Source organism: Thalassophryne amazonica, chromosome 6, assembly GCF_902500255.1.
Source record: "Thalassophryne amazonica chromosome 6, fThaAma1.1, whole genome shotgun sequence".
NCBI classification, from domain to species: domain Eukaryota; kingdom Metazoa; phylum Chordata; class Actinopteri; order Batrachoidiformes; family Batrachoididae; genus Thalassophryne; species Thalassophryne amazonica.
The window spans coordinates 68178234-68196627 of NC_047108.1; the positions used below are offsets into that span (position 1 = coordinate 68178234).

At 42.0% G+C, this 18394-nt stretch overlaps 1 protein-coding gene across 1 annotated transcript in view; it reads right to left on the bottom strand.

The window, feature by feature from the left end:
* Positions 1-16327: 16327 nt before the first annotated feature.
* Positions 16328-18394, bottom strand: part of slc26a10 (solute carrier family 26 member 10) — a 30627-nt gene continuing 28560 nt past the window's right edge. Inside the window, exons 15-18 of the mRNA XM_034172400.1 lie at positions 16826-16914; positions 16668-16722; positions 16435-16541; positions 16328-16350 (exon numbers count right to left, since the gene is read on the bottom strand). Coding sequence (XP_034028291.1) covers position 16914 — 1 coding nt within the window. The 3' untranslated portion in view covers positions 16328-16350; positions 16435-16541; positions 16668-16722; positions 16826-16913. The remainder of the gene's footprint in view (positions 16351-16434; positions 16542-16667; positions 16723-16825; positions 16915-18394) is intronic.

The following is an 18394-nucleotide window of genomic DNA, read 5'->3' on the forward strand; positions in this document are numbered from 1 at the left end:
ATTTCCACAGTGGTCCATAAAACATGACAGTGACGAACTTTAAAATGAAATGCTCATTAATGATGAATAAATAATTATAATAACAAACAAATAGTAGTGATATAAATGTAATGATAAATGTGTATAAGTGCAAATTGCATTCATATGTAGTTATAAAGTAGTAGTATCAATGGCAGTAATTTTTAATTGTGAGAGCTCTTGATTGATTCCATATTTACATGTATCCATTTTGTAAAGCACTTTGCAAAGGTTTAGGCAAATGTAATATGCATAAAAATATAAATACAAAATCAAGAATTAAAAAGCTGTTAAATAGCTACACATTATAACCTCAGATAAATAAGTGAAAATGGTGGTACGCTTGCGCCTTTAAAAATATTCTCTTGCAGATGATGAACCTGCATACTTTCTTTTAAATGGTCCTCCGCTGTTTAAAAGAAAATTGGGCTGGACTGAATCAGGTTTTTACAATTATTTGTTACAGAGTGCTCCTAGGAACTGACTATGTGCTGCCATGAGAAGTATAACTTTAAAATATCTAGTTAGTTTTGTTTATAATTTCAAAACAAGATTTGTAACTCATTTGGAACTTGATAACTGTTTCTTTCAGGAAATACAAAACTGGTCATGTTTGGTTTTGTAATGAATCTTCAACAAAGCATTTCTAAACATCCTCATTTTATTTTGGATTCTTAAATTATTTTACTTTGCACACAGTAACAAAATTATTTCACAAAAACCAATCACTGCCAAGGTCAAAATTATTAGCCCTCCTGACACTAACAGCTAATCTGTATGTCCTTTTTGCTGGACAACAGCCTGAAGTCATCTCTTGTAGTTTTCAGCATTGCTTTTTTTTGGGGGGGGGGGGGGGGGGGGTCCAGGGGCCGCAAACAGTTTGTCAGATGACCCTCAAAAACCGAATTCAAGCCACACTACACTGTGAAGACAGTGAAGCTGTTGTGGGCTGCCTCTGTTTGCCTCACTTTCCTGTCTGTTTTTAACCTTGTGTAGTTTGTGAGTTTTTCACCCAGATGGCACACTCAGAGCCGAAGAACACCTGCTGCTCATCATCGACACACACCTGATGCCCATGAGCGGCTCATCAGCAGCAGGTTACTTAAACCCAGGTTTTCTGCTCATTGACTGCCAGATTCTTGCTGAAGCTTCCATGACCTTGACCTCGTCTTTCCTGCCGCTTCCATGCGCTTTGACATCTGAGCTCTCCGCAGCTCATTTCAATATAACCTGGCCAACTCTAATTTCCGTATTAGAGCTCGGTGATTTCTCTGGTGTCTCCAGACACTCTCCCGCGTGGCTCCCACGCCACATTCTGCACAACGTCACTTTGGAACTCTCCGGCTCTCAGGTACAGAGCGCGTAGCTCTGCCATGCTTCAGTTAAGTTCCTTCATGTTCTGTGAGATCCCACTCTCACCCTGCTCCTGTATGTGACTCTGCATGACTAAGGACTGTTTCCAAGAACTGTTCCTAGAACTAGTACCATGAACTGTTTCCAAGAACTGTTTGAACTCTCATATTGAACTACTAAGAACCTTCCAAGTCATTTCTAAAGTCAAGTCCTGTTTAATTGTAACTGCGTCACAAGACCAGCAGCACCTGACCTCTGAAGATATTTATGAACTGTGAACAATTCCTGAACAACAAATCTTATTTTCTAGACTGTGAACATTCCTGTTTTAAGCCTTCAGTGAACTGTTTGTTGTTAAAGACTTCAGTGTTCCTACTTCCTACTTTTAAATTCTGATAAGACTGAAGTTATGGTTCTTGGTCCAGCGAGGTATCGGCATCAATTTGATCAGCTAGCACTTAGCTTAGGTTCGTGTGTTATACATCATACGGATAAAGTGAGGAACCTTGGAGTAATTTTTGATCCTATGTTGTCCTTTGATCTCCACATTAGAGGCATTATGAGGACTGCTTTCTTCCATTTGCAAAATATAGCGAAGATTCGTCCCATCCTGTCTATGGCTGATGCTGAGACTTTGATTCATGTATTTGTCTCTTCTAGATTGGACTATTGTAATGCTCTATTTTCTGGCTTACCGCAGTCCAGGATTAGGGGTCTTCAACTGGTTCAAAACACTGCTGCCAGACTTTTGACACAAAGCAAAACGTTTGACCACATTACACCCGTTTTGGCGTCTCTGCACTGGCTTCCAGTTGCTGCAAGATCAGATTTTAAAGTACTGTTATTAGTTTATAAAACTGTTCACGGACTTGCACCTCCCTATCTGGCTGACCTGGTAAGCCCCTATGTACCAGCTCGGGCCCTGCGTTCTCGGGGTGCAGGACTTCTGTGTGTTCCCACGGTGAATAAAAAGTCTGCAGGTCACAGAGCTTTCTCCTACCATGTTCCAGCTCTGTGGAACGATCTCCCGGCACACATTCGGCAGTCTGATACTGTGGAGACTTTTAAGTCAGGTTTAAAGACTCATTTGTTTTCCCTGTTTTATCATTAGTGTTATGATGTGTTTTTATTCTTATATTCTTTTATGGTCATCTTTTTATTGTTTTAAATTTTTAATTCAGTTTTCTTTGTTGTTGTTGTTTTATGTTGTGTGAAGCGCCTTGAGACGAGTTCGTGGTGAATTGGCGCTATATAAATTAATAAATTTGATTTGAAATTTGAGTGTTACGAGTGCAATCACTCACCTCCTCTTTCCTCTGTTCTCCTAGTTGCTGTTCTCTGCTCTGTGCATCCCACCTGGTCCCAGCTCCAGTACCCTATATTCCTGGATTTCAGTTCTCTTACAAGACTGGTTCGGGAATGTGCAGCTCCCTAATTTCCACCGCCACGAGCAGGCTGACTCTCCACTCTGCAGGCATCCCCAGCACAGCATTATCATTTGTCCATTATTGTAAATAAACATCTTTTCCTTCCCCACCAGTTCTGTTCCTTGCTCCCAGCATTTGAGTTTATCACAAAGTACCGGTCCGGACCTCTAACCATAACAGAAGCATGGTAGAGCAAGCATCATGATATGGGGATACTATGGTGTCAGGCCTATTTATCATGTACCAGGGATCACGAATCAGTTTGAATACATCAAAATACTTGAAGAGCTCATGTTGCTTTATGCCGAAGAGGAAATGCCCTTGAAGTATGTGTTTCAATAAGACAACGACCCCCAAACACACCAGCAAGCGAGCAGTATCTTGGTTCCAGAACAAGATTAACGTTATGGAGTGGCCAGCCCAATCCCCAAACCTTAATCCATTAGAAAACATAAAAATGCTGTTTCTAAGGCAAAACCAAGAAATACAGATTGTGGAATGTAGTCCACTCCTCCTGGGCTGGAATACCTGTTCACAGGTCCCAGAAGTTGCTCGATTTGCAACACAGATGTGACTCAGTTCTGAGACAGTGGTTATACAACTAAATATTAGTTCACTGATTCACAGAAAAGCTAAGTCTTCAAGCATTTTTCACTTTATATATTAAATTTTTTTGAACAGCCTGGTATTGCTTTCTCTTCACGTCTGTAAATTAACAAATTTGAAAAATGTTTCATGTTTTGAGTGTATGTAATGTGCAGTGTTTCCAATGCATTTATGTGTTTGAAAATAAACAATTATAAGGATTCTGAGCTTTACTCACTTTTTTAAACACACTGCTATTATTTTGAACACAACTGTGTATTGATATACAGGTGCTGGTCATATATTTAGAATATCATGAAAAAGTTGATTTATTTCATTAATTTCATTCAAAAAGTGAAACTTGTATAATGTGTACATTCATTCCACACAGACTGATATAGTTCAAGTGTTTATTTCTTTTAATTTCAATGATTATAACTGGCAAGTAATGAAAACCCCAAATTCAGTATCTCAATTCACTATCAGAGCAACCTGAACTCTCATACCACCTGAACAGTGCCACAGACTGATCGACTCCATGCCACACCGCATTGCTGTAGTAATTCAGGCAAAAGGAGCCCCAGCTACATATTGAGTGCTGTACATGCTCATATTTTTCATGTTCATACTTTTCAGTTGGCCAACATTTCTAGAAATCCTTTTTTTTTTTGTATTGGTCTAAATTAATATTCTAATCTTCTGTTATACTGAATTTGGGATTTTCATTAGTTGTCAGTTCTAATCATCCAAATTAAAAGAAATAAACATTTGAAATATATCAGTCTGAGTGTAATAAATGAATATAATATACACGTTTCACTTTTTGAGTGGCATTACTGAAATAAATCAACTTTTTCATTGTATTCTAATTATATGACCAGTATATAGTTTTTTATGTTTGGTAGAACATTGCAGACAAAACTACACTGATATTTTGTTTTGGTACTCACCAGGCTCCTTGTGGGCCATAATTGCAATTTAAGGTTGCTTTTGCATCAGTACACGTATACCAGTAGAAACAAATCACTGTCATTATTGTTTACTTTCCAGGAATAGTTTTCTGGTTTAATTTTGAACATAACAGGTCTGCTTGTATAATCTGGCTTTAGTAAACATTTGGCCAGAGCCTTGTGTACCATGTTCTAATTGAAGTGGACTATTTTCTGCCAATTAGCGAAATACTCCTTGAGCCTTAAAGACAAAACCCAAAGGGTACAGTGCCTGGAGACCTCTTTGAAATATGCAGAGGAAAAAAATTAATAACTTGGCTATCCTGCATCAAGCACAGAAGTAATTAGTGTTTAGTTCCCCTTTGTTTTTGTCCTGGTTTTGAACTCGCACTGAATATACCGTTATCAGGTCAAGGTAGCAGGATTATGATGAAGACCAATGGAAATGAAGTCTTCAAGTGATGGACAGCAGCGAACAGTGTGTCCTGACAAAACACTTTCAGGTAATACTGGCTCATTTACATAAACTGACATGTGTTTGTTGACCTGCAGTGACCTTGATGAAGTATAAATTTGGCTTTTGTTGCCATTTTGGTCATTTTCAGCCCCCCCACCTTTTTTTTTTTTTTTTGGCAGATGACAACACAGATGCACAGTACCTCATTGAACAAAAGACTGTGCTTCTTCTCTCCAACACCTGAGCAAGTGGCAACCTTCACATTCCAAAGTATTTCCCACTAAACTGAATTCAAATCCAGAACTCACATACTTACTGATATACTGTATATATTACAGTACAGTAAGAAAACTCTCAGTGACATTTATGCTAGTCAATTAATAGTTATTTCTTGATTCAATGAGGTAAAACAGATTACTTTTTAAACAAATATTTATTGTCAAAACAGCCACTAGATGGCAGTGGTGGGCAAAAAAGTCTCATTCATAAAAATATTTCATGCATCCTTTGGTTAAATAAGGGAAGCAGCATTTATACAACTGAATATTCAAGCAAACATGTCCAATGATAAAAATATAGAAAGTACTTTGCGTATTAAGTGCACATTATTTGTATACATTGCAAACTATACTCAACATAAAACAAATTCAACACTTCAGTTTTCAATCACATTAAAAGATCTAAGAACACAAACGTTTATTTTTCCATTTTTTTTCTTAAATTTGTTGAAATCTGCATTAGTGAGAACTTCACCATTGCTAAAACATTCCATCCGCCTGACTGGTGTGGTACGTATATCAAGATGCTGAACAGCATGATTATTGCATGTGTGTCTTGGACTAGTCACAATAAAGGGCCACTATAAAATATGAAATTGACCTTAGAAAAAGAGTTTTCATTAGGCGAAGAAGCCAGATGTGGCAGTATTTGGTTGACATGGTTACGTGTAGTCTGCAGTTGTGAGACTGCTCAACTGGCTCATTCAACGAGACATCATATGGTAGTGAAATGAGACTTCTGTTCACCCTGCCAAGTGGATGGATTATTTTGGCAAATGCAAAGTGTTCACTAAGGCAGATTTTGACAAATCTGTGAACAAAATTTGACAGAACAAAGCTTGTCCATGTATACAATTAGTATTAAATATTTTACTCCAGTGCATGAAAAACAAAAATATTGTATTCATATTTTTGCTGAATAAATGTTAATTTGCAATATTAAACTTTTTTCTGTGCTCTGCTCCTTCATCTAGATAAGTGGACTGCATTTCTATCATGCCTTTTCATCTGAAGCAGATGCTTACAGCGCTTTACAACGATGCCTCACATTCATCAATCCACATGCATTATGAGGGCTTGTGCGTGTTTCTCTATGCATGATCTAGTGCACGGGTGGCTCAGTACAAAGGAATCCAGCAACTGGAGAAGCTCAATGAGGCACCCACATTTCACCTGGCTCCAGCAGGTAGGTAGTTACTTATGGAAGGGGGGATGAACAGGTGTCTGTAGGATGGTTGCCATCCAGGACTCCCTGCAGCTCTGTACTATGTTGTATGCAGCTGTCCACGCACATGCTCCCAGACCTGACCCATCAAACAGTTTCACATTAAGATGTGAAAGTTGATTTATTTTTTAACATTTAAAGATATGACATTATACAGATTTCAAGAAGGTATTGTAGGCTACAGTATGGCTTAAAAACAGATATTAATATTTGAGGACCAAAAAACACTCTTAAGCTGGTTTCCTATTGCCAATTCCTTACACCAATTGTGCACATTTCTGGCTGAAAAAAAAAAGAAAAAAAAATCATATACCCAACAGGGACAAGAAAACATGTAATCTGTGGTAACAGTAGTGTCATAGAATGTAGTAACCAATCAGGAAAATTGTGAACCGATATGCTGATATACTGGTTGGCAGATAATATAATAATATAAGCCTATACCAATATGTTCATGAAAGACTGATAGCAGCTATGTGAGCCTTTCATGAACATACTGGTACTGGCTTCATTTTTGCCAATATGAAAACCTTTATTTTACTCAATAAGCAATGCAGAACAACTTTTGACTGTTGGAAATGGTGTCATTATGTAGCTTGTCCTGCAGAGTGTGCTCTGACTGCATTGTCTACAATGCTGTCAAACATGGCTGAGACCTTCCTAACCCCTTGGTCACATTAGCTGCAAGAGACAGAGGAAAAGGAACAGCTGCCATTTTCAATCACAGTGGGCTCTTTATAGCAACAAGAGACAAGTGGTCTCTATGCCACCACCTAGGTGGGGCCAATATAGACAAGCAATCTATTTTATGCAAATGCTGCATGGCACTCAAAGCAACTACCAGTCTGAGGCGTAAAGCCTGGGTCCCACCGAATAATGAAGGATGAATAATGAGCCACGCAGCATGTTTTCTTTGCTACAAGAGGGTTTCTTCAACTATCGTGGGAGAATGGTGGCTCTGAGTGGCTCTTAGAGGCATTATCTTCAGTTAACGAGGCTCTGAGCGTGGCGCTAATTTCAAGATGTTCAAAATTTAGCAACAACAGCGTGGGGCAGTTTGTGTACGAGTTACTACGACGACTTAGAGGCATCTGTGTAGTGCTTACGAGTCTGCTAAAAGCCCATTATCTGTGCGCCTGGCAGCTATGCAGGACCTGAGGGTCTATTTTTTGAGCGGCTGCCCTCTTGCGCACACAATTCCACCTGCTCTGTGCGCTGGACGCTGTATATAAAATAATTATTTTGTAGCGGATTAATCATTTTCTGCCAAACCTTGGATGCTTAAACACCTCTAATCACTTCTGGAATCACAGAGGACTGTTTCATCTGGACGCTTTTTTCCTTTCTTTCCTGTTCCATATGGAATGTATTTTGAACAGCTTAAGGTAACTATTTTTAATGTTTTTATAGCTTGATAAAACAGTTCCTAGCTGTAAAAGGATGTTGATAGTTGATTTAATATCTTGTTAATGGATCACATGAGCTCCGCGGTGTGTGCACTCTGAGGCAGTGACTCATCACGCTTCAAAAGGAGCATTTAGGGAGAACGCCAGCTCACAAAGAGTGATTATTCAGTCAATATTGGACAAACACAAAGTTAAAATTTGGGTGACTGTGTGAAAGTGGATGTGTGTTTAAATCCCCAGGAAAAAATAACTCCAGTGAAGCCACTAAAAGCAGAGCAGCATATATATATATATATATATATATATATATATATACGAGGGCTGTCCGTAAAGTATAGGTCCTTTTTATTTTTTTCAAAAACTATATGGATTTCATTCATATGTTTTTACGTCAGACATGCTTGAACCCTCGTGCGCATGCGTGAGTTTTTCCACGCCTGTCGGTGACGTCATTCGCCTGTGAGCACTCGTGGGAGGAGTCGTCCAGCCCCTCGTCGGAATTCCTTTGTCTGAGAAGTTGCTGAGAGACTGGCGCTTTGTTTGATCAAAATTTTTTCTAAACCTGTGAGACACATCGAAGTGGACATGGTTCGAAAAATTAAGCTGGTTTTCAGTGAAAATTTTAACAGCTGATGAGAGATTTTGAGGTGATTCTGTCGCTTTAAGGACTTTTCACGGTGCGAGACGTCGCGCAGCGCTCTCAGGCAGCGTCATCAGCCTGTTTCAAGCTTAAAACCTCCACATTTCAGGCTCTATTGATCCAGGACGTCGTGAGAGAACAGACATTTCAGAAGAAGTCAGTTTCAGCATTTTATCCGGATATTCCACTGTTAAAGGAGATTTTTTTAATGAAAGACGTGCGGACAGGTCCGCGCGTCGGGACGCAGCCGACGCGGCGCGGCGGCACAGGAAAAACACCTCCGTGTTGATAACCATTTGTTAAAATCCAGTTGGCTTTTGATGGCTTTCAGTGGAGTGAGTATATGAGAAATTGTTTATCAGCTGGAGATGTTCCAACTTGTCCTTAAGGCTTCCAGCAGAGGTGTTTTTCCTGTGACGGAGCGTCGCGGCGGCTGCAAGCCGACGCTGCAATCCGCCCGCACGTCTTTCATTAAAAAAATCTCCTTTAACAGTGGAATATCCGGATAAAATGCTGAAACCGACTTCTTCTGAAACTTCTCTGTTCTCTCACGACGTCCTGGATCAACAGAGCCTGAAATGTGGAGGTTTTAAGCTTGAAACAGGCTGATGACGCTGCCTGAGAGCGCTGCACGACGTCTCGCACCGTGAAAAGTCCTTAAAGCGACAGAATCACCTCAAAATCTCTCATCAGCTGTTAAAATTTTCACTGAAAACCAGCTTAATTTTTCGAACCATGTCCACTTCGATGTGTCTCACAGGTTTAGAAAAAATTTTGATCAAACAAAGCGCCAGTCACTCAGCAACTTCTCAGACAAAGGAATTCCGACGAGGGGCTGGACGACTCCTCCCACAAGGAGTGCTCACAGACGAATGACGTCACCGACAGGCGTGGAAAAACTCACGCATGCGCACGAGGGTTCAAGCATGTCTGACGTAAAAACATATGAATGAAATCCATATAGTTTTTGAAAAAAATAAAAAGGACCTATACTTTACGGACAGACCTCGTATATATATATATATATATATATATATATATATATATATATATATATATTTGAAAGTGATCCACAGGTGTGTATATAATTAAAGCGGCCACCTCGTGTATGCAGAACAGCACCGCATGCAAAACAGCGATTTTGCAGAAATAAACGCACGAACACAAAGTTAAAAGTGGGATTACGGTGTGAAAATGACTGTGTTTAAAGCCAGGAAAAAAATAAAGCCAGCAAGCCACGGATGGAAAGGAAGCCAATGAGAAGGAGCACAGAGGCAGCTGTCCATGAATGGAGAACAGCAGCGTGTGTGCAAAGGAGCGATTTTGCATAAATAAACGGACAAACAAAGTTAAAAGTGGGATCACAGTATGTTTGTTTAAAGCCGCAGAAGAAATAAAGCCAGTGAGCCGTGGAGCCAGCGAGGAGCACAGAGGTGGCTGTCCAGGAACCCTTGGTTTGGTTCTAGCTGGTCTGGTGCATTACAGGTGGACAACAACCTAGCGCAGAACCGCAGGACTGTACTGGAGCATCTATTTTTGCACTGCATGTAAAAAATGTGACATCTTTAAATGCTGCTGTGAGTCTGTGAATTGAAAACCCACACTTTAAAGGGACCAGGTGTGGGAGGGCTGGAGGTTTGGACCAAACCCATACCTAAACGTGTGCCAACATGGCGTTATCATGGCGCTATCAGGGCACTACTTGGCTTAACGTGGCTGATGCGAGCCATTTGAGGCTCTAATGACAGGTCAGTCGTGGCTCACTAGAGGCTGTTACATGGCACATATGGGGTACAGAGAGACACATAGAGGCACCTTCATAGCGGATATGTGATAGATGAAAACGTGGGTCATTCTTCGAAAAATCGCTGACACACCCATGCGTGGCTCATTATTCATGGCTTATTATTCGGTGGGACCCAGGCTTAAGGATCATCTGTTATCAGGGTTTCATACTGAAATGTTAGAAATCATTGCCATTTTTTGTGCATAGATATATGCACAAAAAATGTTTTACTCCCTAATGCTGCATTTACACATAACGACGACAAGTCACAAATGCCATGAAGTATACATTCTTGGCCGCTGATCATGAATGTGATGATTCGGGGCAGAGGCATTAGCTGTCCTCAGGAACTGCTGCAACCTGTTACCACGCATTACGATTAATGGCACGTGCTGCTGGTGAATGATCAGGAACCACTACGCACAGTCAAGAATAATGTTCCGCGCTGTTGCACACTGTTCTGCGCTATTGCGTGTAACAGCGCATCGTTACGTTCTGTCATGTTGTGAATGAGGCGAACTGTCTCCACACACACACACCCATATTCATCCATCAGCTGCTGAACAATTCAAATCGCTCCAGTTTGCTCCTCAAAATCCAAAGCAGAAGAACTTTGTGACTGCATGCTTAGTTGGGCTTTGTGCCATGGAGTGGGGCAGAGAGGAGGAGATGGAGAGAGCCAGATGTGTGGCTCCACGCGGCTCTCATCTCGCATGTTTTCCCAAAGCAGGTGGAACACCTTGCAGGAGCGTGCTGAGGAGCACTGGAACGAAACTTTTAGCCGACGTAGCGTCACTGTCCTTCTTTAGCATACTGCAGCAATGAAATTGAATGCGGTGCAGCAGGGTTTAATTGTGCGAACGTCAGAGAAGAACACTGTCATGCTCTATTAAGAATCACCACTAATCAAGACGGATGAACACGCTCAGTTGCGACCTCCATGACACGAGGCAAAATGAGGGTAGTGCGTGACATTGGTGGAAGATTTTTTGACAGCCAAAAACATGCACCACGAAAATCAAGAATATCACGCACCAACATGCACTATTAAGAAACATATTCAGATGCGTTAAGTCACATTAACAATGTCAGGAATGTGCCAAGAATGACGCAAATATGACATTCGTAATGCGTCCTATTTATGTGTAAACGCACCATAATATTGGTATCATATTGCCCCTATAAAATCCATATCAGCCCGGCTCTAGTTCAAAAATGTGATGTTATGAAACACTGTGACCCACAAAAGTGAATAACTGCCTGAAATCTGTGCAAATAGGGGTAATATGCATCTTTTAGGGGTGTCGGGAAAAATCGATTCACATCCGAATCGCGATTCTTATTTATTACGATTCTGAATCGATCCAAAATGTCCAAGAATCGAGTTTTAAAAAGCATTTTTTAAACATTTTCTTGCTTACTGCGTGTTTCTCAAGCAACAGCTTCCGTACTACAGCATCAAAGACTCGTGAGCTGCAGAGTTCAGTGGCTGTAGCTTAGCATGGCGGAGGAAGAGCTAATTCTGCCAGCACCGTCCTTGCTGAAGGCAAATGTTTGGGTGCATTTTGGATTGTATTATTTGCTGCGTAAGAAGGAGCTTGACATGACTTATGCAGTGTGCAAAATCTGCAAAATGAAAGTCAAGTACTTCGGAAACACTTCAAATCTGCAAGCCCACATGCTACGTCATCACCCGGAGCTAAAAGAGGGGAGCAGCGGTATCTGCCGACTACTGACCAGCGCTTCGCTAAACTGCCAGCCAACTCCGAATGAGCAAAGCAGATAAGTAAATTTACATCTAGAATCACTTGATTAACCTTGTAAAGCTGCATTTTCTTAAACATAAACATTTTTAAGTAATATAACTATTTCTCAGAGCTCTTTCTCACCCCAAGAATCGGAATCAAATTGAATCGTGAGTTGTTGAACGATTCACATCCCTACCATCTTTTATTTAAATTTTATGGCTTTTTACGGATTTTATTTCATTACCACATTTTGAAATTAAATTTTCTATATCCACTTGGGGGTCAAAGGGTTAGCATCATGGGGGATGGGAGGGAGAAATGAGCAGCTCCCTGTCCATGACATATCCCATATGACCTGTGTCTCAAACAGCCTCTCCTCATCAAACTCCTACTGCTTGGCGTCTCGTGCCGACGCCTGTTTTAAAACTAATGGCAGAGGTGTGAAAGGTGAGTTTCTGGCACTTGAAAACCAGACTTCTCATTACCCTTCGGAGGTAGCCCACCTAGGAGAAGGACAACTCTTATCACAAACCCGGGTTGGTAGTATCCATTAGTCTAGGTCAGCAGCGGACCTAGGAGGCTCCAATTTCAACGATGTCCCATGGTGCATCCCAGTGTTAATCGGCTCCTGACAGACTGGCTGTCCGGCAGGCTGCTGCAGCCTCCCATCAAGCTGGTCATCCTGGATCTTTCCATGCCACCAGAATCCTTGTCGAGTGGTCAAGTTAGTGGGCCGGGGTGAGCGTGCTGCCCTCCCCCTCCCAGGTGCGGGTGTGACTGTGTTTGTTTGTCTATATGTGGCCCTGCGACAGACTGGCATCCTATCCAGGGTGTACCCTGCCTCACGATCTATGACTGCTGGGATAGGCTCCAGTCCCCTGCGACCCTTAATTTGACTAAGTGGTTGAAGATGAGTGAGTGGATAACATTTGGTCCCAGTCTAAATAGAGTTAAATATAATCTACCACAGGGCTAACTCAACTCAACATAGTGTAAAATCAACTCTTACTGGAGTAAAGCCACTAGCATTGACTAGACAGTGTCGCAAACCGAATGGTCTGCCCTAAAACTCAGTCAGCCCCACCTTCACTGCACATTCGTTATCAGCCACGGTTCACTGATTATCACCTCATTTCTGCTTAAATCTGCACTCCAGTCATCATCTATCTCAGTGACAGATATCTGAAGCTTTTGTACAACAATCATTTCCACATAAATTCAGCTTTATTTCATCATAAAAGATGGAGGAAGCGATCAGAGCGCCAGAGCTACCCGTGCTGCTACCTGATGCATTCACTTCGCGTGGGTCATTTCAAAGCGTCACAGAGTATCACCTCGTTTCTGCTTAAAATGGCCTTGTTTCTGCTTAAAACTGACTTTAGAATGATTTAAGAGGTTTTACCTTGTCATCTGATGGGTTAATAATCCCATTAATCCATTTGATCACTTTGGGTGAAGAAATTTTGTCTCAGACAAGCTGCTGTGGTCTGAAATGATGCATGCGCAGTGGAGGCACGGCGGGCCAGTGTTTAGGGGGGAGAACTGTTCGGTCGGCGACAACGTAGAGCTGATTTCACTCTATAACAGAGTGTTTTTTTACTCTATTTAGCAGAGTAAATTTTATTCGGCAAAATGTACTGTGTATTTTCAGTTTTCTTATAGGTCACAACCTGGAACATCCATACACTTCAAGATAGTGGCAACAGCAGCCGTCCTAGCAGGCAGACTGCTTTGATTGTTGCTGATCTTCAGTGCTACAAGATCGATGTCGCCGCACTCAGCGAAACCAGTTTCACAGATGAAGGCTCTCTGACTGAGGATGACGCAGGTTATACCTTCTTCTGGAGAGGGCTCCCCGCTGATGCCAGACGCATTCATGGCGTTGGTTTTGCCATCAGGACTTCTCTTCTCCATTCGCTTCCTGAGTATCCTGTTGGTATTGATGAATGTCTTATGACTCTTCGACTCCCTCTAGCTAAAGGTCGCTATGTCACCCTACACACCCACTATGACCTCTGTGGATGACTCCAAGGATTGATTTTATGACTCCTTACGCTCCATCCTTTGTAATATCCCCTACAGCAACAAGATCACACTGATGGGTGACTTCAACGTCAGGGTTGGCTCGAGTCATGATGTCTGTGATGTTGTCATCAGGCGCATAGCATTCCTGCTGAGGTCTTTAAGTTTGTCGGACAACCACTCCTGCAGCGTCTGCATTGTTTCATTACAGACGTTTGATCCTGCAGCTGTCTCCCACAGCAATGGAAAGATGACAACAACCATCTATAAGTGTAAAGGTGACAAGACTGATTGCGGTATTAGTCGTGGCATATCTCTCCTCTCTACAGCTGGTATGCTCACCCGTCTTCTTGACAGTGTCGTCGACATAGTTCTCCCTGAGTCTTACTGTGGGTTTCGGCAGAAGCAAAGTACTATTGACATGATTTTTGTCACCCGACTGCTTCAAGGAAAATGTACAGAACAACATCAAGATCTCTACTTGGCCTCAGCAAGGCCTTCAATGCTATCAATCGCGACCTCCTGTGGAACATTGTGCACAGGTTTGGCTGCCCTTCCACCTTTCTGGCAGTGCTAAAAGATTTCCACACAGGGATATCTGCCAGTGTTACAGTTCGTAAGGCAGCTCCAGCTGCAGTGTCAATGTCGGCATCAAGCAAGGCTGCGTCCTTACACCTGTGATCTTCAACCTGTTCCTCGTGTCTGTGACCCTTATTTCTTGCACCATCTTCATCCTGTGGATGGAGATGGTTGCAAGAGGCTGGCTTAAGGAGCATGTTTTTTCAAACAGAGCTCTTGCTGTTCATACCAAGATCGCTGTGCATAATGCAGTCATCATTTCTACCCTACTTTATGGCTACGAGGCCTGGGTACTGTACCAAGGACATGTCAAGAGTCCTTCCACATTCGCCACCTACAGCAGATCCTCAGCCTCCGGTGGTGGGATAAGGTGCCGCACTCTGTAATCAGGAAAAGGGCTGTTGTATCCTCCCTGGAATCTGTGCTTCTCCACCAGTAGTTAAGATGGGTAGGCCATGTAAACAGGATGCCTGCCATCCGATTCCCTCGCAAAGTTTTGTACGGCTAGCTTACCAAAGGCAGCCGCTCCTTGGGTAACCGAGAGATATCCGCTTACTCCAACTCAGGGTCAGGCGGGTAGTGGCTACCCTAGTAGTCAAAAGGCACGAGGCAGGGTTCACCCTGGACAGGATGCCAAGCTATCCCAGGGTGAACCCCACCTTGAGCCCTATGACATATAGACAAACCCACGCCTATGGACAATTTAAAGTTTCCACTTCACCTAACCTGCATGTCTTTGGATGTGGGAGGAAGCCGGAGCACATGGAGGGAACCTATGCAAACACAGGGGGAACATGCAAACTCCAACCAGAAAGGCCACAGGTGAGATGCGATCACATGACCTTCTTGCTGTGAGGCAACAGTGCTAACCGCTAAGCCGCTGTGCTGCCAAAATGCAATACAGGTTGTGATATTTGTCAAGTGAGGGGTAGGTAATTTCTTTGCAGCAGGGTGTAAAACGACAGACTCGGGCAGCGGAGCATAGCAGAGCATTCAGGCTATGTGCAGGGAAGTGCACTGCAACTACTCAACTGTTCGCTGACCTCTTTAAATCTCTCCTGGAAATATAACATACATTCATGAAAGGCATCCCACACTCTTCTGCAGAACAGTTTTCAAATGTTAACAGATTTACCGTAGCTTCATAGCAACACCTTGCCTCATTTTTAGAAACAGGACGTCGATCGGGGCCAGAAACTGGCAATGGGAAGCTCAGTTTGGACATTGAGGTAATGTAACCTAAGAATTGGGGTTTTTTTGGGGTCTCAAACGAGGAGTTTCTGGCATCTCACTTTAAATCAAACAGGGCTGTTGCTCACCACGCCACCTCTCCAAATGGAGGAAGAGCACAAGCAAAGGACAGTGTGTCCCTCCCATACTATCTGTGTGGTAGTGACACACAAAGCACACAATGTCACACAAAGCACACATCGGCTCAGTGGATTTGTCTCACAGACCTAGTGAAAGGCACATTCAGAAATGTGGAGGTTTGAATATGTTTAAAATAAAACCCCCAACCTCACTTAAATGGAAAAGATCGATGGAATAAGGTTTTGTACATTATAACAGCTTTAAAAGTAAAGAAATATATTGTTGGTAGATTCATTTTGACAATTTAATGAATTTGTGACTAATTCAGAATATGTGAGTGCCCAGTGTACAGCATCCCAGAGAATGCCAGATTGTCAATAGCACAATTATTTGGCAATTGCTACAAGCGGCTACTGTTTTTCTCACAGTACAATCTTAACCAAATGCTGGAATGGAGTATACAGCAGAAAAACCTCATCTTCAGCAAATAAAGACAAATTTACCCCTGGTTGCTCATCGCAGTCCCTCACACCCAAACAGTCGTGGTGTTTTCTGAAGGTTTTTCCTGTTGGAGGCAACAGTACCATAATTTCTTAACAAATATTGAAGACATTTGAATTGAGAGTTTGAATATGTATTTGTGCCTTACATTCTGCTGTTGAATATACAGCACGGCATCATGAACTGTGACAAAAATATGTTGGGGTTTCATGTACTTCATTAGACCACTTGATGTGAGAATCTTTAAGACTTTCTCTAAAAGGAAAAAAAGCAGTATGCACAAAGTTTAATGTACATGTGATCAATTTTATCCTATCAAAAGGAAAAAGTCTATCAACAATGTCCATAAATTAAGAGAACTTTATTTTACCACAATCTTACCATTGCAGTTTGCCAGATATATATGAACACCAATTTTCTGACATTCAGTGCATATCTATAAAAGACAAAGGCAAATCTTCACAAAGACATAAGACATGTAGAAATGTCAGCACTGCATACAGAAAAGTGTGCACAAGGTGACACTTTAGCCAACTAACCTGTGTAAAGAGTCTTGCTCCAGCAACATCTACAAATATCACACTGCTGCAGTCAAGTAACACTGCCTGCATGTTATCCTCAGACATTTCTGCAGATAAGAATTAGTAATTAGCGTCACATGAATATCAATATACGCTGCTCAAAATTAAAGGAACTTTTTAATCAGAGTATAGCATCAAGTCAATACAACTTCTGGGATATTGATGTGGTCAGTTAAAGTGCATCCGGAAAGTCTTCACAGCACTTCACTTACAGCCTTATTCCAAAATGGAGTAAATTCATTCATCCCTCAAAACTCTACTCACAACACCCCATAATGACAACATGAAAAAAGTTTTTTTGGATGAAATTTTTGCAAATTTATTAAAAATAGAAAACTAAGAAATTACATCTACATATGTATTCACACCCTTTGCTCAATACTTTGTTGATCCACCTTTGGCAGCAATTACAGCCTCAAGTCTTCTTGCATATGATGCCACAAACTTGGTGCACAGATCTTTGGGCACTTTTGCCCATTCTTCTTTGCAGCACCTCTCAAGATCCATCAGGTTGGATGGGAAGCGTCGGTTCACAGCCATTTTCAGATCTCTCCAGCGATGTTCAATTGGATTCAGGTCTGGGCTCTGGCTGCGCCACTCAAGGACATTCACAGAGTTGTCCTGAAGCCCACTTCTTTGATATCTTGGCTGTGTGCTTAGGGTCATTGTCCTGCTGACAGATGAACCGTTGCCCCAGTCTGAGGTCAAGAGCGCTCTGGAGCAGATTTTCATCCAAGATGTCTCTGTACATTGTTGAATTCATCTTTCCATCAATCCTGACTAGTCTCCCAGTTCCTGCCGCTAAAAAACATCCCCACAACATGATGCTGCCACCACCATGCTTCACTGTACGGATGGTGCTTGGTTTCCTCAAAACATCATATCTGGCATTAGATCAGAGAATTTTCTTTCTCATGGTCTGAGAAGCCTTCAGGTGCCTTCTGGCAAACTCCAGGTGGGATGCCATGTGCCTTTTACTAAGGCATGTCTTCCGTCTGGCCACTCTATCATACAGACCTGATTGGTGGATTACTGAAAAGATGGTTGACCATCTGGAAGGTTCTCCTCTCTCCACAAAGGAATGCTGGAACTCTGACAAAGTGGCCATCAGGTTCTTGGTCACCTCCCTGACTAAGGCCTTTCTTCCCTGATCACTCAGTTTAGATGGGTGGCCAGCTCTAGGAAGAGTCCTGCTGGATCTGAACATCTTCCATTTACAGATGATGGAGGCCACTGTGGTCACTGGGATCTTCAGAGCAGCAGAAATGTTTCTGTACCCTTCCCCAGATTTGTGCCTCGAGACAATCCTGTCTCTGAGGTCTACAGATAATTCCTTTGACTTGGTACTTGGTACTTGGATGGGAGACTTCTTTGAAACATCAGTGGCTGTATGTGTTTCACCAGGTAAAATTGGAGTCGCATCAGGAAGGGCATCAGGCGTAAAACTTGTGCCAAATACCAATGCGGATCTGGCTGTATCCGCTGTGGCGATCCCAAACGAAACGGGAACCACCTAATGGACAACAA